Source organism: Rhinichthys klamathensis, unplaced genomic scaffold (assembly GCF_029890125.1).
Source record: "Rhinichthys klamathensis goyatoka isolate OS25496 unplaced genomic scaffold, OSU_Roscu_1.1 h1tg000042l_1, whole genome shotgun sequence".
Classification (NCBI taxonomy): domain Eukaryota; kingdom Metazoa; phylum Chordata; class Actinopteri; order Cypriniformes; family Leuciscidae; genus Rhinichthys; species Rhinichthys klamathensis.
The window spans coordinates 4,516,648-4,540,892 of record NW_026606589.1 but is presented as its reverse complement, the minus strand read 5'-3'; the positions used below and the strand labels follow the sequence as shown (position 1 = coordinate 4,540,892).

General features: G+C 41.2%; 1 protein-coding gene across 9 annotated transcripts in view; it reads left to right on the top strand.

The window, feature by feature from the left end:
- Positions 1–24,245, top strand: part of LOC130082297 (probable E3 ubiquitin-protein ligase HECTD4) — a 134,783-nt gene that overhangs the window by 77,211 nt on the left and 33,327 nt on the right. For all 9 annotated transcript variants that reach the window (XM_056247147.1, XM_056247152.1, XM_056247150.1 and 6 more), the window contains exons 49-59: positions 5,039–5,202; positions 15,181–15,418; positions 15,616–15,752; positions 15,885–16,011; positions 16,895–17,032; positions 17,254–17,390; positions 17,941–18,101; positions 18,230–18,411; positions 21,270–21,475; positions 23,075–23,205; positions 23,415–23,620. In XM_056247147.1, coding sequence (XP_056103122.1) covers positions 5,039–5,202; positions 15,181–15,418; positions 15,616–15,752; positions 15,885–16,011; positions 16,895–17,032; positions 17,254–17,390; positions 17,941–18,101; positions 18,230–18,411; positions 21,270–21,475; positions 23,075–23,205; positions 23,415–23,620 — 1,827 coding nt within the window. The remainder of the gene's footprint in view (positions 1–5,038; positions 5,203–15,180; positions 15,419–15,615; positions 15,753–15,884; positions 16,012–16,894; positions 17,033–17,253; positions 17,391–17,940; positions 18,102–18,229; positions 18,412–21,269; positions 21,476–23,074; positions 23,206–23,414; positions 23,621–24,245) is intronic.

The window sequence follows — 24,245 nt, the reverse complement described above, 5'->3', positions numbered from 1 at the left end:
ATTCTCAAATGCTCTCACTGGTTCTGGTCCACCTAAGCGGCGCTCAAAGATTGCTCGAACGCTAGCATCTATGGCTGAAGCAGATTCTATCGGGGTGGGTCGTGCTCCGGAAATAGAGCAGCCTGTGGCAGCTTTGGTGGTCTCTCCTGATGAGGCTCTACGAGGGAATGTGCGATGCCCCAGTGCTCAATGCGGTCGTACGGATTCCTTGCTAAAAAAGGCATACGAGTCTGTTGCCTACATTACTCGAGCAGAAAACACGATCTGCCAGTTACTTCTTGCTGCCACCAGTACGCTGGAACCTGCAAATGCAGATCCCTCTATTTCACAATTTCTGCAAACTGCTCTGTTGGCGACAGGCCATGTGACCCGCGAGCTGGGTAGTCTTACAGCCACGCTTCTGGCAGCCCGCCGCCAAGTGTGGCTTGCCCAAGCACGACTGCCGGAGGACTGTAAGAAAACCTTGAGAGATCTTCCTTTTGTTCCCGGGCATATCTTTGGTCCAAATGTTCCGGAACTGTTGGAAAAGCGGGTAAAGCTGTCTGAAGCCACTCGTCAGCTGACACAGGTGCAGCGCAACCCTACCTTTAGGATGCCAGCGGTTCAGACCCGACATCACTATGCCGCATCGGAGCAGCGTTTCCGCCGGCACGCTACACCTCAGTCACAGCCCCCTCAAAGACCTCGTGTTCCTGAAGATGCGAGAGTTTTTCGCCCACCTCATCGACAGTTTCCGGGAGGGCCCCGTCAGCGTCCCCCCGCGACCACTAAAAATCGCACACGTAAAGCCTGAGACAGTCAGGCCGGCGGTCGATCATTTTTCTGTAGAGCAACTGGAGTACTGGAGATCCAACACAGCAGACCCCTGGGTGTTGGCGACTCTGAGCAGGGGATATACTCTACAGTTTCGGCGCCGGCCTCCCAGATTTTCAAGAATTGTTCCTACGATTGTCAGAGACGCGGTTCGCGCAGTGGCTCTCTCTCTGGAAATCTGTTCACTGTTAGAGAAGGGAGCCATAGAAAAGGTCCATCCCCTCGTTCAGAGAGACGGGTTCTATTCAACTTATTTTCTTGTTCCAAAGAAGGACGGTGGTTTCCGCCCAATTCTCGATTTAAGGCTTCTGAATTTGTTCCTGAAGGTCCTTCCCTTCCGAATGCTGCGCACAGCCGATGTTCTCCGGTCTGTGACAGCAGACGATTGGTTTGTAAGTGTCGATCTGAAAGATGCATACTTTCACGTCCCAATTGCTGTACATCACAGAAAGTTTCTACGTTTCAGTTTCCTGAATCAAGCATACCAGTTCAAAGTGCTACCCTTCGGCCTTTCCCTTGCTCCTCGCGTCTTCACAAGGTGTGTGAGCGCAGCTCTGTCTCCTCTTTGGATGAGAGGTATCCGTATTCTTCCTTATTTGGACGACTGGCTTCTCTGTGCCCCCACAGAGCAGCAGGCCGTACAAGACTCCAGACTGCTCTTGAGACATGTGCAGAAGCTGGGGTTTTCTGTGAACAAGAAAAAGAGCCGTTTGATTCCATCACAGACCACTACGTTCATAGGAATGACCCTGAATTCCTGCCTAATGTCTGCCTCCCTATCTCAGGAACGTGTGACAAACATTCTACAACTTTTGGCTCGCTTTCGTCCGGGTGTGTCTTTGCAGTACGAGGTGGTCCTACGACTGATAGGGATGTTAACAGCGGCTACAGTTGTGATCCCCCTGGGTTTACTCCATCTCAGACCACTCCAGTTATGGAACAACAGTTTGCGGCTAGATCCCACCAGACATCGTCATCAACTGGTTATAATTTCTCACCGTTGCATATGTGCGTTGAGGCGGTGGAGACAGTTAGAGTTTCTGAAGGCAGGAGTGCCCCTGGGTGTTGTTCCCTCTCGTCGGGAGTTGGTCACGACAGACGCTTCCCTCACAGGATGGGGGGCAACGTGGAATCGGAGGGGTATTTCCGGGCGCTGGACTCCGATCCAGGCCGCGGAACATATCAACCTGCTAGAACTCAGGGCAGTGTTCTTGGCTCTAAAGTACTTCATGCCGGTTCTGGCAGGCCGCCATGTTCTTGTTCGGTCAGACAATACCTCAACAGTGTTCCATCTGAACCACCAGGGCGGCACGAGATCCCGCAGGTCTCTATGGTTGACTCACGAGATCCTGACATGGTGTCAGCCACGACTCGCTTCACTGAGGGCAGCTCATATTCCAGGAGTGTGCAACCAGACAGCAGATGCTCTTTCCAGGGATCAAGTACATCCAGGAGAATGGAGGCTTCATCCAGATGTAGTGCAGGAGATCTGGCTACGATTTGGAAGAGCAGAGGTGGATCTTTTTGCTTCAGAGATGACCACCCACTGTCGCTTATGGTTCGCAAGGACAGAAGTGTCGAGCCCCCTGGGCCAGGATGCGCTGTCTCACGAATGGCCGAACTGCCTGCTTTATGCGTTTCCACCTACCCCTCTGTTATGGGAGACGTTGCACAGGATCTCCCTGTGCAAGCACAGAGTGTTACTCGTGGCACCACGATGGCCAGCCAGACCGTGGTTTCCTTTGTTGCTGAGACTTCTGACAGGCAATCCATGGAAGCTTCCCCCCAGGAAGGACCTCCTCTCCCAGTTGGAGGCCAGTGTCTGGCACCCGGACCCGGCTCGTCTGCAGCTTTGGGTCTGGCCATTGGGTTAAATCCTTCCCTGGAGCATTGTGACCCTGCTGTTATTCACACAATCTCTAATGCTAGGGCTTCTTCCACACGACAGATTTATGCTTCCCGTTGGAAGCTTTTTTCTGCATGGTGTAAGGAACGGGGGCTCGATCCTGCAACATGCGACATTCCGCGTGTCTTAAGTTTTCTTCAACGTTTACTGGAGGAAGGAAAAGCAGCTTCCACGTTGAAAGTGTACGTTGCTGCAATTTCTGCATATCATGTTCCAGTTGGTGGCTCTTCTCTTGGCTCTCACCGTCTTGTCTGCAGTTTTCTGAAGGGCGCACGCCGTCTGAACCCTGCTCGGAATCCTCATTTTCCTGTGTGGGATTTGTCACTCGTACTTGCATTCCTGTGCTCACCCCAGTTTGAGCCCTTGCAAAATGTTGACATTAAATGGTTGTCCTTGAAGACTTCTTTTTTGTTAGCTATTGCTACTGCGAAACGAGTCAGTGAGTTGCACGCGTTGTCTGTTAGTGAACTGTGCTTGCGTTGGTTACCGGATGGCTCCGGGGTGGTTCTACGACCCAATCCTTCTTTTCTTCCGAAGGTCCTTCTTCCTCAGTTCATAAATCAGCATATTGAACTGGCCTCCTTTCAGACTTCTTCAGGGTCCGATTCAAGTGCCCAACTCTTGTGTCCTGTTCGGGCCTTGAAGTGTTATGTGAACTCTACTGTTCAATTTAGACGGTCAGACCAGTTATTTGTCTGCCATGGTGGTGTGAAGAAAGGTGCTCCAGTGTCGAAACAGAGGTTGTCGAACTGGATAGTGGAGACCATTACGCTGGCTTACAAGGCGGCAGGGAGACCACTGCCCTGGAGACTAACTTGCCATTCCACTAGGGCCATTTCATCTTCATGGGCTGTTTTTAGAGGAGTTTCCCTGGTGGATATCTGCACTGCTGCTACCTGGGCTTCTCCATGCACGTTTGCCCGGTTTTATAAGGTCAACGTTGCTGCTCATCATGCCGTTAGTTCTGCGGTTCTTCTGGAACAGCCTTAATTTCATCAGGTGGGTGGCATTCCTCATGACTATGTTGGTATGTGTCATCCATAGTGTTTACACTGCCTCTGGCGGTCAGTAAGAATGAAACAGAACGCTAGTTACGCATGTAACTGTGGTTCTGTGAATTCTGGATGACCGCCAGAGTTCTCTGTCACTCGGAATGCGCGAGAAAGGCGTACCGAGGTAGAGTGCTGAGCTACTGTAGCTTTACCCTCCAGGGCTCAGCATACGTCACGCCACGTGACTTTGTTGGTATATTCTCTCGACCTATCTAGCTGGCGCTGCGATAATCCATAGTGTTTACACTGCCTCTGGCGGTCATCCAGAATTCACAGAACCACAGTTACATGCGTAACTAGCGTTTTTATGAATGAATGGCTTGCTCTAACTGTTGCTCTGGTCTTCAATAACACACGCTTGCACCCCCTGCTGGTGAGGTCGACTAACAGCAGACTGAGATTATGCTCGGTAATCTACTGCTTTTCCTGCAGTTCCAGGATGTCAACGTTGAATTTACTGTCGAATTTGAACCACTGAATTTGTGGGAGCGAATTTGCAAAGCGAAATAAAATGGACCGAAAATTGCCTGTTGAATATTATAGGTTGTAGTTTTAAACAGTTTGAATATTTTGGAAGTGAAATATGAAAGGTGAATATGGATTATTGCATTTTTAATAATGAAAATGTGTTTAAAATGTTTTGAATTGAAATATTCAACCATGCTGAATTTCAGCCCATAAAAATGCAAGCCCTAAAAATACAATGTATTAAAATGCAAGCATGGTTAATGCAATGCATTTTTTTTTCAAGTAGTGCAATTCAACAGCCTTTTTTGTTTTAAAAACATTTGCCATTATTTTACTTCCATACAGATCTGAAATTGAGTGTTAATGTAGGAGCATAATGATTATTATCGGCTGATTATTGACTCCTCATCTGTAAAGTTGTGTGCACAATAAAATATCACATACTCAATAACATTGTTTTCATGGTTTTATGCTTAAATTAGGAAAAATACTGAGTAAGATAAAAATCAATTGTACTGTAAAAACCAACAATGTAGTGTTTTGTTAACAGACCAATGCTTGTTTGTAAAATTACCTTGTTACTGAAAAAGCTATGCTGGTTCTCTGTTTTTCTGTAGTGTATGTAAAGTTAGTAGGGTTGCTATGTTTAGTTACTCCCCAACGCTGGTAGGCAACCATTTTAAAACATTATAAATGCCACCATTTGTCATCACTCACAAAGTTTAATGACATTTTTTTGGTTCGATGAAAATTTCTCAAGCCTCCCCAGTGATGATTTGTCTTGTATGTTTTGATACAGGTGATGTTGCAGGTATAGGTTGGGAGCGTTTGGAAGGCACTCCACCTCCACCAGGTCAGCCTCCAAAAGGGAGGGTTTACTTCACTTACTGTGGTCAACGTCTCGCCCCTTATCTGGAGGACGTGGCTGGAGGGATGTGGCCCGTAGTCCACATTCAGAAGAAGGTTTGCAAACAAATGATAAATAAAAAGCATACCAATGGTGCACATAAAGTTCAACATGATTCATAATGCTTTAAAGGGACACCCATTTGCATTAAGCTTTCCATTGTTAGAAACCCAGTCATACTATTGAATGGTCGTGCAACACTCTCTCATTTTCCCCTGAGACGAGAGAAATCCGCTATTTACCTTTTTCACTTCCTCCTACAATGACGCAAAAATCGTCATTTTAAGTCATTGTAGGAGGAAGTGTAAGAGGGGGGATTTCTGTAAAGACTACAAGCACTAGTTCCCACCCTTTCAAACCCGCCCATAGGGGGTTGGACCTAATGCGCTAACAGAGCTATCACAGATCAGTGGGTGGGACTTCACTTGCAGATACTGAAATCAATATCAGCCATCTTGTTTATAAGCTAACAAGCGCTGTGGAGATAGGAAGTTACGACAATGACGGAAGAAACTAAACATGATATGGAAGAAGAGGATTTTGAAATTCTGCTGCTCGAATCCGATGTTCGTGGCTATCTTTACGAGCCGCAATATAGTGAAGAGCAGCTGAGGCTGATGGAGGAACAGGAGGCGGCTGCCTGTCGCGGACAAGGAGCCCGGGCTGGCTCGAGCTGGGCGGACTGCTGGTGCCTGTGCTCTCGCTGTGCGCTACGTGCAATAATGCAATAATTCACCATATAGAAAGAAATACAAACGAGGAGTAATTCGCTAATGAGTTTGCCAATGTAACGGGGTTCGTTGTTGTGGGAAGAAGGAGGCGGGAACCGGCGAACATGTAAACATTTTAATAGTAAAATAAACAAATACAAAACAAAAGTATAAGCCAGCTGGCCACACACAACAGAAACAAAACATAAAACCAGGCCTGTCCCTTTTGTGCTTCCGCTCCTCCGTGAGAGATATGAGACCGCTGCGTCTCACAAGTGTCATTCATTATCACTCACGTCGTCCTCTCACGTCCCTCGCCCTCGTCCTGCTCGCCACAGCCAACTAACTAGACACTTTGTGTGAAATGAATTTCAAACTCTTTTGGCAGCTAGCCTTGTAGACGGAAGAGTGATTTCTCTGATGTTTGCGCTGTTCTGGATTAGTGGGAGTGGCTTGCGGAGCTGTGCAATGTGGTGCATTGTGGGAGTTGTTGTCTTGCATACAAATGCGCCCTAAAGTTATTTTCTGTCTTTTCTCGGTCAAGAGGGCACCAAATTAAAAATTTCTTTTACATTTCGACTACATATATGACCCACTTTCAATAAAGATTAATGTTGAAATGGGTGGAGTGACCCTTTAAGCCCATTTATAGGTTTACTGGATACATTTGTGAGGGGAAGCAAAGATGTTTTGCAGAAAGCATACTAATAATATGCTAATGAAAAAGGAAATGGTGTTATTTTATTCATAATTAATTTAAAATAATTTATTATTTTATTAATTTTGATTATTTTTATTAATACTATAGTCTTCCCTCTCCTGAGGCGCCGGATGGTTTGCCAGAATCTCTTCGAGGCCAACCGATAGTCCTTCTCCATGGCCTCACCGAACTCCTCCCAGGCCCGATTTTTTTGCCTCCACAACTACCCGGGCTGCAGTCCGCTTGGCCTGCCGGTACCCGTCAGCTGCCTCAGGAGTCAGCCAGGCCTGATAGGACTCCTCCTTCAGCTTGACGGCATCCCTTACTTCCGGTGTCCACCACCGGGTTCGGGGATTGCTGCCTCGACAGGCACCGGAGACCTTACGGCCTCAGCTCCGAGCGGCCGCGTCGACAATGGAGGTGGAGAACATGGTCCACTCAGACTCAATATCTCCAGACTCCCTCGGGATCCGGTCGAAGCCACTGCATGAAAAGTGGGATTTTCGTCCCCGTAAACGGTCGGAAATCTCCCTAATTTTCGTCAGTTAATGACAATTTACAGCCTGCGAACGTCGCGTTCGCCTGTGCCACATACTGACGGAAACGTACCATATGACGTATGTGGAGAGCTAGCGGAGGTGCTAATGGGTCTAATTAGCATATGAATAGCAGCGCCCGCGCGCGCCTTGCCAGAGAATGGCTTGAATTACCTCACTCAGTATTGGTTGAAACCACTACATTTAAACAAGAAAAATCACTCGTGATTGGTTGGCAGATCTGTTGCTATTGGTCACCCTGCCTCATTATAAATGTAAACCCCAAAATTGTAATAATAATACATTTACATACTAAATTATGTATATATTCAAATATATATATATATATATATATATATTCATATGATATGCTATTAAATTATGTATTCATATATATATATATATTCATATCTATTATGTTGTATTATATTCATATACAATTATCATCTATTATTACCATCAAGAAAAAATTATTTTGCCAGAGACATGCTGTTCATTCAAAGAAAGAGCTTTATTAACACAAACAAACAACTATATGTACATAGCGTAGGAGATCCACCCACACAACAAATTGGAAGCTACGTGGCTGCAAAATTTGGTCCATTTAGCAGACGTCTGTGGTGCGTATCCTTGTACTTTGGAATCGCCTCTAATCTCGACTTCAGCGTGGCACAGAGCTCTGTGAGCTCCTGGCTGAGAAAGGACGGAGGTCACACAATCCACACCCCGCCAACGATGCCCTCTTCCTCATCAGACATCATGTGGTAGCGCGCTTCCAAAGGCTCACCTCATCCTCAGCTAGCACACTGTCTCGCTTCTAACAGCTGTAAACACAACCAAAGACAATCAGTACAGCACTGCGTATGACCACAACACATCTATTAATTCACCTGAAAAATAGTCAAATTGTCCAAAAACAGATCGTATCAAATAAATCTTACCCTCTTCCCTCTTAATTCTCGCTCGACTCCGAGCTGAACTCTTCACAGCTTCCGCCTGCGATGCAAGATCTGGCTGCTTGTACCTGAAGCTCCTGCGCACTGTCTCGTAATATGTTTTACAGGCAGCTGGAAAACAATTAAATGAGAGTGATATGAATAAACAACATAAGTCACTGTAAAATTACACAATAAAGGAGAAAATAGTAAAAGTTACTTACACACAATGTCGTCATTATCAGCATGTATCTGGACTTGCAGACATAGCTCCGAGCAAATGAGGTCACGGCCTCGTTATGAGGTGAGGTTAGTCTGAGAAAACAAAATGTACGGTTAAGATCGGTAACATATCTATTAAAGGATCTATTTCCTTATACAGGAGAATTAAAGTATTTTTAATCTTACCATTGCTCCGGTTCGTAGCGCCTACAATTTTTCTCAGAATTGTGAAGACGGCGTAACGTTACTGTTTCCTGTAAATTACAAGACCAAAAAATACACTTTTATAAAGCAACTTACACTTGTTCTTTTGCAAGCCTACTTTTAGCTTGTGCTACTTAAAAAATCTTAGTTTAGATAGCAGTCTTACCGCAATCTTAGGATTGTGCACCCGTCTTCTCTTCCTAGAGTCTTTCTTCCACTGAGTTTTTCGATTCCAAAGCAACCTACAATTTACTAAAGTAAACTGCTCATTTACATCGTCAGCAAACTGAGTATGTTAAGCTGACGAGACAGTCCACTGATAGCATTAAACAGTTTCAGCTGCGTCCATGTCATCAGGTGGAAAGGACTAATTGAAATGGGGGTGTTTTCAGAGCACCCCTGTTTCACAGGTAACAGTCTGTCTTCAGAACACCCTCTTGTTTTCCCTTCTTTTGGATTAGCCCGAGACAAACTGAAGAAAGTAGGCTACTAGAAGGTTTGCTGATTATTATTTATTTAATTGTAGAGCGTTTAATTCATAGCCAGTCCTCTTCTACCATGTCAACAAAGAAATCGGCAGTGTGGCAGCATTTAAAAAAAGTTAATAGTCTATTCGTGTCTCAGCCGCGAAGCTGAGCTCCTGTGTTCAGCTGCACAGAGCGGCTTGCACTGATAATATCTGTCAGTTATTATAATACACATATGACAAAAAAATTGTCTATTATGTTCCATATTCCTCAACAGTTCTTGTGATGATATCACTAGTTGACAACAGTACTATTTTCGGAAATCATAGGCTATGATATTGCGCAGGTGCACGTGATGCAACGCTGTCCGAGCCGTCAGACTCGTGTGTTTATTTATAATTCATTTAGGCGGACAACAAGGTGCGCAGCTAATTCACTTAACGTTTTGTTTTTTCCTAAATTCATTTTTAGTCTACCAGTCGACCAAGATATTATTTGGTCGATTACAGCCCTAATACTTTCATTAAATATATCAATTTCAAGCTAAAATTTAAGTGTCTATAATTAGGCTATACTGAGCCTGATCTATTTACACCAGAGATTTTCTTAGAATGAAGTTAATACCGTACATTTTAGAAAAATGTCACCTGGTGTAAAACTCCCCTTGCTACCCTCATTTGCATTTGTATAGCTCACAGCTTTTTCATTTACATGTTAAAGCCTCCCCTAGAATTAGGAGGAGGGGGGTCATGGGGGGACAACTGCCAAGCAAGGCCCACGTCAATTTCCGACAATTCACGGCAGTTTTCAGTGTTGCCTGTAAATTGCCGTGTACTGTCGTAAACCTGAACTTCCACGACAATCTAAAGTGACGCTTACTGATGAAAATCCCACTTTTCATGCAGTGAGCTCCGCCAGAGGTGGGAGTTGAAGATCTCTGACAAGGGACTCGGCCAAACGTTCCCAACAGACCCTCACAGCACGTTTGGGCCTGCCGAGTCTGTCCAGCTTCCTCCCCCGCCATCGGATCCAACTCACCACCAGGTGGTGATCAGTTGACAGCTCCGCCCCTCTCTTCACCCGCGTGTCCAAGACATACAGCCGGAGGTCAGATGAAACGACCACAAAGTCGATCACCGATCTCCGGTCTAGGGTGTCCTGGTGCCACGTGCACTGATGGACACCCTTATGCTTGAACATTGTGTTCGTTGTGGCCAATAACAGAACACCACTCGGGTTCAGATCGGGGGGCGTTCCTCCCAATCACGCCCCTCCTGTCGCCGACCACGGAGCACTTTCCAGCACCCCTCCCAGAGACTCCAAGAGGGTCGGGTACTCTGGACTGCTGTTCGGCCCGTAGGCACACACGACAGTGAGAGACCTATCCCCGACCCGAAGGCGCAAGGAAGCGACCCTCTCGTTTAACGGGGTGAACTCCAACACATGGCGGCTGAGCTGGGGGGCTATAAGCAAACCATGGGCAAATCCAGAGTGGTAGAGAGTCCAGCCTCTCTCAAGGAGTGTGGTTCCAGAGCCCAAGCTGTGCGTGGAGGTGAGCCCGACTTTCTCTAGTCGTTACCTCTCAAACTCCCGCACAAGCTTAGGCTCCTTCCCCGCCAGCGAGGTGACTATCCACTAGGGCTGGGCGATATGGACCAAAAGCAGTGGCGGTTCTAGAGGGGGGGCCAGGGGGGCCCGTGCCCCTGTGACAAAAAGCTTGGCCCCCCTTGTGGCCCCCCTAAATGTGGAGTTTGAAATAATTTTTACAAAACTGTTTTTTGCTATCGTTGTATGCGTATTATTTTTTATTTTTCTATCTTTGTGGATTTGCATTTTCACGTGACAATTCGCATCACATTCGCGGGAATCGCGGCAGAATAACGCCTGTCTCCTGCACGCGAGAGAGGAGAGAAGGAGAAAGCTGGTAAATGTCAGTTCAGTTGTAAGTTCATTCTTTATGTGCGTATGGGGTGTGCGATGTGTATTGATATTGTAATCATTGTTTTAACTATGTAGCCTACGAGGCACTGTGAGCTGACATAGCATTTGTCTATCGTCCTTTCACTGCTGTGTGCAGGTCATATAGGCTATGTCCCCAAATTAGTTTTTGTCTTATATTTATATCATATTATGTTCTTATATTAGAATATCACATCAGCAAGAGTGCCGTTTTCCCGTGCACAATTGCAACTGTAATATTTATGTTATACAACAGTTAAATTAACAATAAGTTAACATTGGGAGTTACTTTTCAGACACAATATTGTCAATATTGTTTGTTTTCCCTTTATTTCGCCGACTAGAATTTCATAATGAAACCGTAGCAGAGTCTCAATGCAACACAGCGATGATTTATTGACTGAAATCCGCGTTTTGAACGAATCACTTGTTCTTTCCCGAATGAATCAGCTGTTTGAACAAATCGTTTGAATGAATGAATCCCTCTTACAGGGACTTGCCGCCGCCTACTGGCGGTTTTAGTTTCATATTTAAAGTATCCTTTAATTAAAACGTTAAAATTAGAAATAATTTCATATTTAAATATTGATTTAAAAAAAATCTCATAGCTTTATTTATGCAATTGTAAATGGAGTGTAAATATATATTAATGCCACTTCTGTGTCACCTCTGCACTGCAAAGATGGATTTTGATTGAATTAATTAATTTGACTGGTAACAGTGGTACTGTATAATTATTGCATAATTAAGTATTATTGTATAAATAAGTATAATTACTGTATAATTTGAATGTTAGTATTTGACATAAAAGGTGATGCATAACTCTAAATAAGTTTAGAAAAAATGTCCATATATAGGTGAAAATGCCCCTGGAAATCAATTTAAGGTGGCAAATATTGCCCCTTAATTAAAAAAATGTATTTCTGTCACTGCTGTGAACTGACCACTGCATAGAATATGAAAAATATTAATATCTTCGTGAGTCAGCTGTCAACAACAGACCTAAACCAGCCATGGCACCAGCACAAAAACACAATCAGTAAAATATTATCTAATTATTAACAAAATGTTGAAAATATTGAAATATATTTTTGTCAATATTGCACACCCCTAATGTACGGTATTAATTTTGATTTCTTTAGGTCTTAAAAAGCCTTACATTTGACTTTAAAAAGTGTGCAGGAACCCTGTAAACGGTTAGACATATCAAGTCAGTTATTTTCAGTAAATGAATTAATAAGCTTCTTGGTCCCCATTGCTTTTGCTCTATAGTTCTCAAAATGAAGAGAAAGAAGGACATCATGTCTATTACAGTTACTGTGACTAATACGGAATATGTAATGCAAATGTAAAAATATAATGGAAATGCAAATACATTGTTGAATGATTACGGTATTTTGCCTGTTAATGCCTGCAGCAGTGCAGAAAATGATATGACAACAATAAGGTCTAAATGTAACTGGCCCCTCTAACAGTACAACTGGCCCCAGCTTGGCCCCCCCAGTTGAAATGGGCTAGAACCGCCACTGACCAAAAGTCATATCCCGATATATTTAGGCTGAATATCGATATACGATATATATCTCGATATTTTTTCCGCAAAGTGAGAGCAAATGTTCAGTCAAAGCCAAATATGACGTTACAAGTAGCCTAGTTTTATTGAAACTGGCTATTTCAATGAACAGGTGCAAAATCAAATGAATAAATAAGAAACAGGTTTCTTCACCTGGTTCATAATTAAATGCTCAGCTGTTCAAATAACAATAAAATGTAAACGTAAATACTGTATAACAACAGGAGTAGCTTTTTTTAAAAATCAAAGCTCCATAAGGTGGCTGCGGGAAAATGAAGTTTGCAGTGAGCTTTGTTTCGGGGCTGGAGCTTTTTCGCAGTGTTTCCTCTAGGATTTTTTCCAGCTGTGGTGGCAGTGATATTCCCATGGGCCACGCCCCCTTGCCCCAGGTGTTTAAACCTTGCCTAAGTATTATAATATGAAAGCCTCCAATTTAGAGCGGCAAAGCGATTATGCGTATCCCGTGCGCAAAATGATGCACTTGAAGCAACGTGAAGTCACAGCGTGCAGCGCGTCACATTTAAAAGTTTAAGCACAAAGCGAAGAGATATTTGATGCTTAGTGTATTATATCTAATCAACAGTTTATTGAGCCTTTTCTTTTAACAGTTTTAAATTTCAGTTACAGTGCGCATGAAGAACTATTAATAGTGCTCTCTACTCCAGTGCTAAATCTAACAGACACCCCGGAGAAAGGAATATGAGGTAACGCTTCCTTTTACAGTCCTGTTACCCATGTACATACTATGTACTTATTATAGTAATTACAATTACTCAGTCAGTCAGTCATGTTTATTTATAAAGCACATTTAAAAACAACAGCTGTTGGCCAAAGTGCTGTACAATGTATAAACAGGTATCCATAAGACATAGAACAACAAATAAACAATACACAAAGCACAAAACAATGCAATACCACTACAGCCGCTTATGACCGTAAGCAGCAATAAATAAATGAGTTTTAAGCAATGATTTAAAATCAGTGTATGTAGGTGCAGACTTTATGTGTAATGGCAGATTGTTCCAAAGCTGTGGGGCGGCCACTGAAAAGGCCCGATCTCCTTTTAATTTTAAACGAGTCCTCGGAACAGTCAACTGTAGACTACTGGATGACCTGAGATTTCTAACAGCATTATGATGAGTTGAAAGGAGATCCGAGATGTATGAAGGACCTAGTCCATGCAATCCCTTATAAACAAACAACAGCGCCTTAAACTCAATACGTTGTTGTTACTGGGTAATAACTAGGCACTAACCCTGAACCTACCCCTAAACCTACCCCTAACCCACGTACTTACCTTATATTAGCCAGTACTTTCTAGGTAAGTACACTGTAAGTACACGTAAGTACTGTAAAAGGAAGCGTTACCGAATATGATTTAGAAAGCGCTGTAAACTCCAGCAAGATAGTCATTTTATGCAAACTATAGACCTTTATCTACAAATAAAGTTTAATAGTGGGAACATTTATCTTGAAGAGAGTGTCGTCGTGTTACGAACGCGACGCGCTGTTTGAATGCTGAATGGAGAATAACTGAGGAGAGATGAGTTTCCATTAACTTTAACTTAACGACTTAAATATTCATTTTTACCTCACATTATGCAATCAAATGACTTTAGAAGTCTTGGAATATAGTGCACGAAAACTTTATGGTGCTTTACAATATTTTTTATGCCTTTAGTGGGGCTTAACAATAACACAATAGTGTGCACAATATCGGACTTCACTGAGAAGCTGCAGCCGTGGCGGGATGATTTTTGGTGTGGCGGACCACCACGGCAGAATGAATGTAGCGGAAACACCGTTTCGGGTTGTCGATGGCTTTCACGCGCGGGGAGCAGTGCAGAGAGCTCAGGGTCAGCAGCTTGCTTGGAGCAAGGATCACAGCGCATATTTGAACTATATCGATATATACGATATGGTCTATTTCCATATCAAATTTAAAAATATATCGATATATTTTTTATATCGATATATCGCCCAGCCCTACTATCCACATCCCTAAAGCCAGTTTCCATGTCCAGAGGTCAGGGCCCTCGCCTTCGACTGCCGCCCGATCCACTATGCACCGGGGCCTTACGATCCCTCCTTTAGGTGGTGAGCCCACGGGAGGGCGGCCCCACGTCACTTGTTCGGGCTGAGCCCAGCCGGGCCCCATGGGGGGAGGCCCGGCCACCAGCCGTTCGCATGCAAGCCCCAACCCCGGGCCTGGCTCCAGGGTGGGGCCCCAGCTGCGCCATGCCGGATGACGTTTCGGTCCTTGATTTTTTTTCATAATGGGGTTCTGAACCTCTCTTAGTCTGACCCGTCACCTGGGACCCGTTTGCCTTGGGAGACCCTACCAGGGGCATATAGCCCCCGGACAACATTGCTCCTAGGATCATTCGGGTACTCAAACCCCTCCACCACGATAAGGTGATAGTTCAAGGAGGGGACGACAGCATAACATAAACATTCGTTACAAACATTCATAAACATTCGTTAAGCTAAAAGTGATTATAATTGTCATGAATCATAATTATTTTCCTTGGTTTTGTTATATTCAGTGAAATACATATTTACGTATGGTTTAAGCATCCGAAAACTTCTTTGAGGAGACTTATCTTGCTTATGTAGTTGTTAGTTATAAATGTCTTTTTATTCTAAACTGGTTTCCTTATTTGTCCTTTAGCCCTGTTTTATAAATAATTTCATTTTTTAATGATGATTCCTCATTGTGTAATTTCAGAATACAAAGATCCACGCAAACTTTGGCTGCCGGTTGTTTGCGTACGCAGAGGGACAGGCTCACCGAAACGCTGCTGACCTTTGCATGGACCTCTCAGAGGAGATCAGTGCCAACTTTGAGGCTCTGCCTTTTGCCATGGCCTCTGACAGCGACAATGATGCCGGCACTAGTGTGGCGTCTGATTCTGGTTCTCATGGTCCTCCGTGTCGCATTGCTGCGGTCGTCACAGCACAGCAACGTGAGTGTCGACTTAAACATTAACTAATATTAATACTTTCAGCTCGAAAAGTTGTATGTACTGTACATGAGGTTAGATTGCTTTTGAATGTTGTCTCTCCCTCTTCTAAGTAAAACTTGCTATCTGACTGAATCAGTAACGAATATCAGCTTCATGTGGGTTAAACTTTGGTTCTTGTGGTCTGATTTTATTTACAGAATACAATAGTGATGCCTCTTGTCACTACAAGGTAGAACTGAGCTATGAGAATCTGGTCGTCTCAGGGCCAAACGCCCACCCGCCACTAATTGCTGATGATGAGAGTGATGATGAAGATGATGAAGACATTCCTAGGGTATGGAGAGCTCATAACTAGGCCCTTCATTTTCTCTAAAGCAATTTGAAAGTTACACCCCTAATATAGTGTAAGCAAAGTGCCTTTTCAAAGAAATCTTGTATGTTTTTCTCTCGCCGTCTCTTTGTAAAGGAGGATCACTACGCCTTGCTAGTGAAAGCGTGGGAAACCAAAGTTTTTCCAACCATTCGGCGTCGTTTCAGGAATGAAGCAGAGAGGAAGTCTGGTCTGGATCAGATCAAAGGAGCACTTCAGCTCGGTGAATGTCTCTTTTATTTATTTACAATGGCTATTTACAATGAGTCCCTCTCAGCCTCCAGCTGGGTAGACATTTCCTCGTGAAAAAGAAGTAACTTTAGCATACTTTTTAAAAATAGTACTTATTACAGAAATTTTATGTTTTTGGACACTAATAGCATATTAATTGCAATTGAATGAAGATGTTTTATAGTTTAAAGGGTTAGTTTACCCAAAAATGAAAATCCTGTAATTAATTACTCACCCTCATGTCATTTCAAACCTTTAATAACTTCCTTCATCTTCGAAATACAAATTAAGATATTTTTGTTGAAATCTGAGAGCTTTTTGACCCCCCTATAGACTGCAACATTATTACCACTTTCAAGGCCCAGAAAGGTAGTAAAGGCATCGTTAAAATAGTCCATGTGCCTACAGTGGTTCAGCCTTAATGTTATGAAGCGACGTGAATACTTTTTGTGTGCAAAAAAATTATAAAATAAAATAAAAATGACAACAGCGTCAGAGACTGACACGGAAGAGAATAAAGTTGAATAAGTTGTTGAATAAAGTCTTATTTTTGTGTGCAAAAAACTCGTCACCTCAGAAGTTTAATCACTGTAGCAGCCAATGAGATTGCTTGCAACCTTGAGCAAGCAATCTCATTGGCTGCAGGATCAACAGAGACCAATCAGCTTGTGCCATGCGGTGATGATGTGATTGCTTGGAGGTGCATGTAAAGGACCTATCAGCCTGCGCCCTCTTTATGACTGAACTAGATATTTATTTATGCTTTTAAAATTTAAAGTACACTGCAATTGCATATTCAATACAATTATGTGCACTTCTTTTTCACCAGTTTTTCTCCATGAGTTTAGTATAAATAATGCGGTTATTCCTGGCAGGAATGGTGGACATTGCACGTCAGACTGTTGAGTTCCTGTATGAAGAGAATGGAGGTATTCCTCGTGACCTCTACCTTCCAACCATCGAGGACATCAAAGATGAAGCTAATAAGTTCACCATTGACAAAGTCCGCAAAGGTCTGTGTGAAAGCGCACGTTAACATGAATATTTGTCCTAGGATCCATGCACTTACTTTTGTTTGGTCTATTGTGGAGATCACACATTGGTTCTATATACACATGCATATATACTGAATTTTATAATTGCACCAGTCAGAATTGCATTTATGAGACTGCACCGATGAGTACTATTTTATTATTACAATAACAGGTTAAACATGTAACCATTTTCCCCACAGGTTTAACAGTGGGCATCCGCTGCCCAGAGGGAAACAACACCTGTAGCAGCACAGGTGGAACAGCCTTACCAAAGTTTGCCATCCGGGGCATGTTGAAGACTTTTGGCTTGCATGGTGTCGTGCTCGATGTAGACTCTGTGAGTATCCACGTTAGTCAAATTTCAGTTTGAAATCACTGTTTAAAGGGATCAAAATCAGCAAAAAAGCACAAAAAAAGCCACATTTCATGTGGAATTTTTTTTTTTTTTTTTTTTTTGCATAAAGAAAATTAAGCCTTATTTAAATAATTGTTGCATGTTCATGACAATTGACTCTATGCACCTTGATGTATTCTACTTAATTTTTTACATATTTTATTTATATTTATTACTTTGCCCATTTTGACTTTGATAAATTTTATGACGTAAGGAGAATCATCCGGATCCAAGAAAAAAATAATTCCCTAATGAAATCAGCATAAAGCAGCATAATACTCTCATGATTGAGGGATAATAATGTGAAATACTTCACATTTTAAACATATAAATGTAAATATTTGTCCCGCATTGCATTATTTTGTTCGTAAAATTAAAATAGCCCATTTTTGACAGGCTTTGACAGGATTTTGATATTCATTCTAAATGCACTTGTTTCAAAATGCAACAAATCTCAAACTTCGCTGAAATGTTTTCGTTTGTGTGTTTTCAGGCCAATGAACTGGTCCAGGTGGAGACATATCTCCGTAGCGAGGGTGTGTTAGTCCGGTACTGGTACCCAATTGAGATGCTAGAGAGGCCGCCAGCAGGGTCCCGCAGGGCTGCAGCAAATGGCTTGGTGTCTCTGGACAGCAGCAACATCCAAATTCATCGGTAATGCATTTTTTCAAGACAGTTTTCCTATTGTAGATTAAAAAATGTCGGAGTTTTACTAAAAGAGTTCACCTTTTAAAGGCAACGCTAAAGCTTACTGTTCAGTACTCTGTGCTTGTGTGTTTCAGGGAGCTGCTGCGTTGTGAAAGTGCTCTCGCGCGTCTGTACTGCCGCATGGCATTGCTCAACATCTTTGCTCCCAAGAGCCCTCACACGTTCACACGTCTCTTCCACATTCCCGCTGTACGAGACATCACACTTGAGCACCTGCAGCTCTTGTCCAATCAGCTGCTGGCTCCACCTCTGCCAGGTGATGTCATACAAATATTTTGAGGAACACAGGTTTAGATTTGAACTTGCATAAGTAACTACTTACAGTGTCAGGGGTAACGCATTACAAGTAATGTGCCTTATGTAATCAGATTACTTTTTTATTTAATGAGTACAGTAATGCATTATTTTAAAGGGATAGTTTTGTCTTTACTAACTTTTCTGGGCTGGCAGATGCAATTACCTAGTAGCCTATGAAGGAGTGAGACAGCTCTCAGATTTCATCTAAAATATCTTAATTCGTGTTATTCGAAAGTCTTACGGGTTTGGAACGACATGAGGGTGAGTAATTACTGACAGAATTTTTGGGTAAACTATCCCTTTAAGTTATATCTATAAAAAAAAGCACATTACTTTTCAGTTTTTATACACTACTGAATTACAATTCACTCTCTTCTCCATAACGTAGTTGCGAGAACAGACAAAAAGTAAAAAAGCACGGATTACTTAAAAACATTACTTTCAGCTTTCAATAAAAACTGTTGTACAGTAGGTAATAGGGCTGGCGCGGTGAAGGAATTTCCCTTGCGGTAATTAAGAGTGGCTCAATACCCGCGATAATATGCTGTATTAGCGCCATTTATTTATTTGGATTTTTTTTATATTTATTTGTTGCTATATAAATAAGTGTTACGATGTGGTCAGCATGCACAAAAATGTAACCAATGTCTGAGCATTGAAAGGCTGTCACTCACCGCGCAGTTACATTGTTACGGCAATGGACTGTCTTTGAGTGAGTCATTAAACCGTTCATTCAACGAACACGTTCAAAAACGCTGAGTCATTAAAAGATAGATGTAATGAAACAAGGTGTTAATTATTTTTAACTTTGAGCTCCACTTTTCAAGGCTCAGCTGACCAGCAATGCGTCGCATGGGTAACGCCAGAGACTATTTATATAGAGACATGCCACTTCATCAATCCTTAATACAACTATATAGGGAAAACCCGTAACGCCAAAGATGGCGGTTGTATGCACATGTCCCGCCCTCCCGCTGGAAAGCCAATCGTCTGCTTTTAACAGTCAAGCCGGGAAACATTTAAGCCTATCGTCTGGTTCCACTGACGCATGCGCACAGTTGAGGTTTGCGACAGCGCAAAATACGTTACTGTTTGAAAAGGCGGCAGATTTGATATGCAGTGTATGTGTTACTTGTGTAATATCAGACATCAGAAGTCTCCCGCAGATTGATAGCGGCTCCCTGATGCCCGCAAGTTAGTTCAAATCTCCCGGAATCTAGAGCGAGCGAGCAAGAGCTCGCACATAACAGTTACTGTGCTTCAAACTGTGTAGCGCGCGCACGACCGAGGGAGAGAACCCTTGCGCATGCGTAGTAAAAGTATAACCTGTGGGGAAAAAGGCCTTTTAAACCTTATTTTGGGGCAAAGTCATCAAACTTTTTCAGCGATTTTTATCATAATTTACTGCTGTTTCTATACATGCAGTTTTTATGTCCCGGTGACCAGTGAAACTGCAGTTCTGACTCTCTGCCCATTCATTTAGATAGGAGCCTGGTCTTGTTAGTCCGAAATAGCTGCCCGGAGGCGTTGCCAAGATGGCAGCCGAGTGGCATGACTTGCCTAAAAGGACTTTGGTAATGCTGAAGCTGATGCTTCACTTAATATAGACCAATGGCATTGATTCAATACATTGACCAGCGCTGCCGCTGACGCCATTCATGGTAAATACCCTTAAACATTAAAAGGATGATACGACAAATATTTCGCTTTCCTTGGACACGGCAACCTTTTCACGAATATATGACTTGACCTCAAAGACAGACGCAGGTAATCGCACACGCTCAGTCGATCTCTCTCATTCACTGTCTGTTTAAGCTTAAGGTCAAAATCCACGAAGCCTCTGTACAAATCACCATGATAAACAGTCTGTTTATCATTATTAACTCATTTAACATTCAACACACTTGCACGAAGTTCAAAACAAGAAGGGTATAGCCTTATGAAAAAAGAAAACACGTGAATATCGCGGTTGCTGCGTTTTCTTTGCATTCCTCTGCGGTTGATTTGTCAGTACTACAATATTGCGGTTATCGGCTAAGCAATCTTTTGTATGGCATTCATAGCTCTTGGGGTCAGGAAATATTCTAAGTGCTCAGAATATACATAATAATAATGTAAATTTGTTTTTAAAAGAAAATGAAGGTGTATGTTATATAGGCTATGTTGTTGAATGTATTATTGCGTTAAACACTTGCAAAAAATAAATTCTCAGTAAAAAAAAAAAAAAAAAAACACCTGCAAGGCCTGGAAGAGATCAAGTCTCAGCCAGGTGAGGAAAAAGTAATGCAAAAGTAACGTAACGCATTACTTTTCATAAAAAGTAACTAAGTAATATATTTATCTTTTCTAGGCAATATTGTAACACATTACTTTTAAAAGTAACTTTCCCTAACACTTGACAACTTATGTTACTTGTTTAGTCCAAATTCCAATTTTATATTTTAATACATGGGAACACTTTACAATAATGTCCCGTATATTTAACTAACAATGAACAATACATTTGGTCTGTATATAATAATCTTTTTAAACAAAAGTGAATAAAAATACAACTGTTCATTGCTAGTTCATGTCACCTCAGGTCTATTAAATAATATTAATAAATACAAGTTTTGATTTTAATAATGTATTCGTAAATATTGAAATTACCATTATTTATAATTAACATGACTAAGATTAATAAATGCTTTAGAAGTATTTTTCATTGTTAGCTCATGTTAACTAATGCAACCTTATTGTAAAGTGTTACCTAATATATAGGAAAACATTTTTCATTAAACTCTTGTGTATTTGTTCATTTCCCTTTGGCTTCTGTAGATGGCAGAATCAGTTCTAACTCTATTCTGCTGGCTCAGTCTGTTCTCCACGAGCTCCAGGGCAAGAGCTGTTCTCCGACTGAGCTCTTCTATCAGGGAAACGCACAGACCATCAGTGAATGGCTGACGGTGGCCATCAGCAGAGCTCTGCACCAGGGCGAAGACAGCCTTCTCGAACTCACTAAACAGATCTGCTGTTTCCTTCAGGTATTAGTGCCTCAACTTATTTGTGCCCATTATATCAGTATAGCAGTGTAGTATTCTGAAAACCATGATTTGTATACGATAAAAGTGATAGGCAGAAAGTAGAGATAAATAAGAGAACAACAACATTCTGCAACAAAAATAGAACTTTTACTTTTCTAAAGGGAAAATGACTATATTTTACTCTTAATACTATTTTCTTTTTTGTGATCAGAAAGACATCTATAATTTAGATATTTAGAACATTACTGAATGCATTTTGAATCAGGCAGCTAATTACATTATTCACTGCACATCCACCATTATGATCTGTGATATTTAAATGTATCCAATATTCAAATTAATATTAGTTATTGACCATTTTTAAAATATAATGATTTAAAATGTACTTAAATATATAAGATAATCCTAAGGTCACTGTCATGTGGTGTCCTTTTATAACATATCTCCAAAAACAATTATAACTGTAACTGGACGAATTGATGCTGTCGTCAGGTTTTGCCTATGATCTACTGATGTTATTCCTTCTCTTTATCATTTATATATATATATATTTTTTTTTTACTTTGTGCTTTTTCATCGTATAAAGAAAAGAAAATGTATGTCTGTATACATGTTGTGCTGTCGTGTTGTTGGCTCTGTTATGTGAATATGTGGGTTGATTGTTTTCAATAAAAAAAAAAATATATATATATATATAAGATAATGACACTAACTTTTCAACATCGACACCGTTTTTGAACCAGGGTTATTACAGTTAAAACTAAAATCATTAAATACATTTTTGTTACGTGAAAAAAAAAAACGTTATCTGAACCAAAATAACATTTAGTTTACCTTAATGCACTAAAATAACTCACACCAAAACTGAAATAAAAAATACAAAAAAATGTATAGACAAAAATAATACAATTAAAATTTTCATAATTTATGAATTTTACAACATTTGGTTATTTTCCTTTTTATTACTGTGAATCTACTTTGAAACGATAAAGCGCTATAGGAATAAATGTACTTTTTACGTTAAACTTTTAATGGTAACACTTTATTTTACAGTGTCCTTATTTTACATATGTACTTACTGTAGAAATAACAGTAAATTAAGCATAATTACATGCAACTAACCCTAACACTGTAACAAGGACACCTTAAAATAAAGTGTTAACCTTTTAATTTGACATTATTACAAAGTGGACTTAGAAGTGTACTTATGTGTGTTAAGAAACATTGCACTTTATTATACATTCCTATTCCCCATGTACATACTATGTACTACTTATTATATTAATTGCAATAACTGGGTAATAACTAGGTACTAACCCTGAACCTACCCCTAAACCTACTCCTAACCCATGTACTTACCTTATATTAGCCAGTACTTTCTAGGTAAGTACACTTTAAGTACACGTAAGTACTGTACTGTAAAAGGAAGCGTTACCAAACTATCTATAATCCATGTAGTTACCTTATATTACCCAGTACTTTCTTGGGTAAGTACACTCTAAGTACACATTCTGTAAAATAAAGTGTAGTCAAACATGTTAAATTATTATTGGTTGTTACAATTTTAGTAACATTCTTTAATGTTTGCTGAAAATTCAGAGTGCACCTGAACAGTTTACACTGGAAGAGTTTCCCATCACTGAGTCCAAGGTCAGCATGGATGTGAACTTCCCCGGTGCTGCCTTTGTGCTCGTCTCTTGCAAAGAGAGCCAAGTCAGCTGCCGCAAAGAGTGAGTTCATATTGATTCATAATATTAGCTAGTTATAATATTATTTCTGAATTACCTACTAAACTCTAAGTTACTTCCATTAGTCTTGTTGCACTAAGCAGGGAGCTTTGCATAGTAAAAGTCTAAAACTACTTATTTTCAAAAGATCAAGTAAAATCTCAGTTTTCTGTTAAATATTCTATATGCTCATGTGTGTATTTGTGTCTTAGTTCCTCTCTATACAAAGCCCCTTGGACTCGTGTAATGGTGTACGGACTTGGTCACAAGGTGCGACGAAACGGCCAGCTGAATCTGATGGAAGCAGTGTGCTACCCGCTAGACGCCTCCCCGTCTAACACAGGACTCACCCCTCCACCCACAGCCAACCAGTATCCCAACATCATCATCCCCACTGACAAAGTGCATGTCAAACTAGGCATGTCATAAACGTGTTACATTCTACATACTGTACATTTTCAGATTTCAGCTACTCATAAGGTTGTACTCAGTACGTTCAATAAACATAAAAATGTCTTTGCTAATGTACAAAAGTAAGCAAAGAGGCCACTTAAATCAGCATCTAGGGTATTCCTTGTGAAAAAAATGTATACTTAAGTGTATTAAAGTGCACTTGTAGTGTATCTTAACTCTTAACCTAAGTACACTTTTATAAAGGGCATTTCATTTTAAAAGTTTAACATTAAAGTCAATTTTAAATCATCCTTTAAAGAAGTACACTTATTTTGATGTGTTGACTAACATACTAAAGCACATGTAAAGTACTTTATTATAATTTTAACTGTATTATCGTTCAATATTACATTTAACATGAATATATTTTTAGTAAATTGCAACTTCATCATTACAAATGGGTAATTACAAATATATTTAAATGCATATCATAAAAGTTTCAATAGAAATGGCATTAAGATTTTATGGTAAACTAAAATATACTTTAAAGTAAATTTAGCAGTATATTTTAACCATATTTCAAAGACAATAGAAGTAATTCTGAAATGACATATAAAGAAGTACTTTAGTCCTACTTAAGTGGGTCAAAA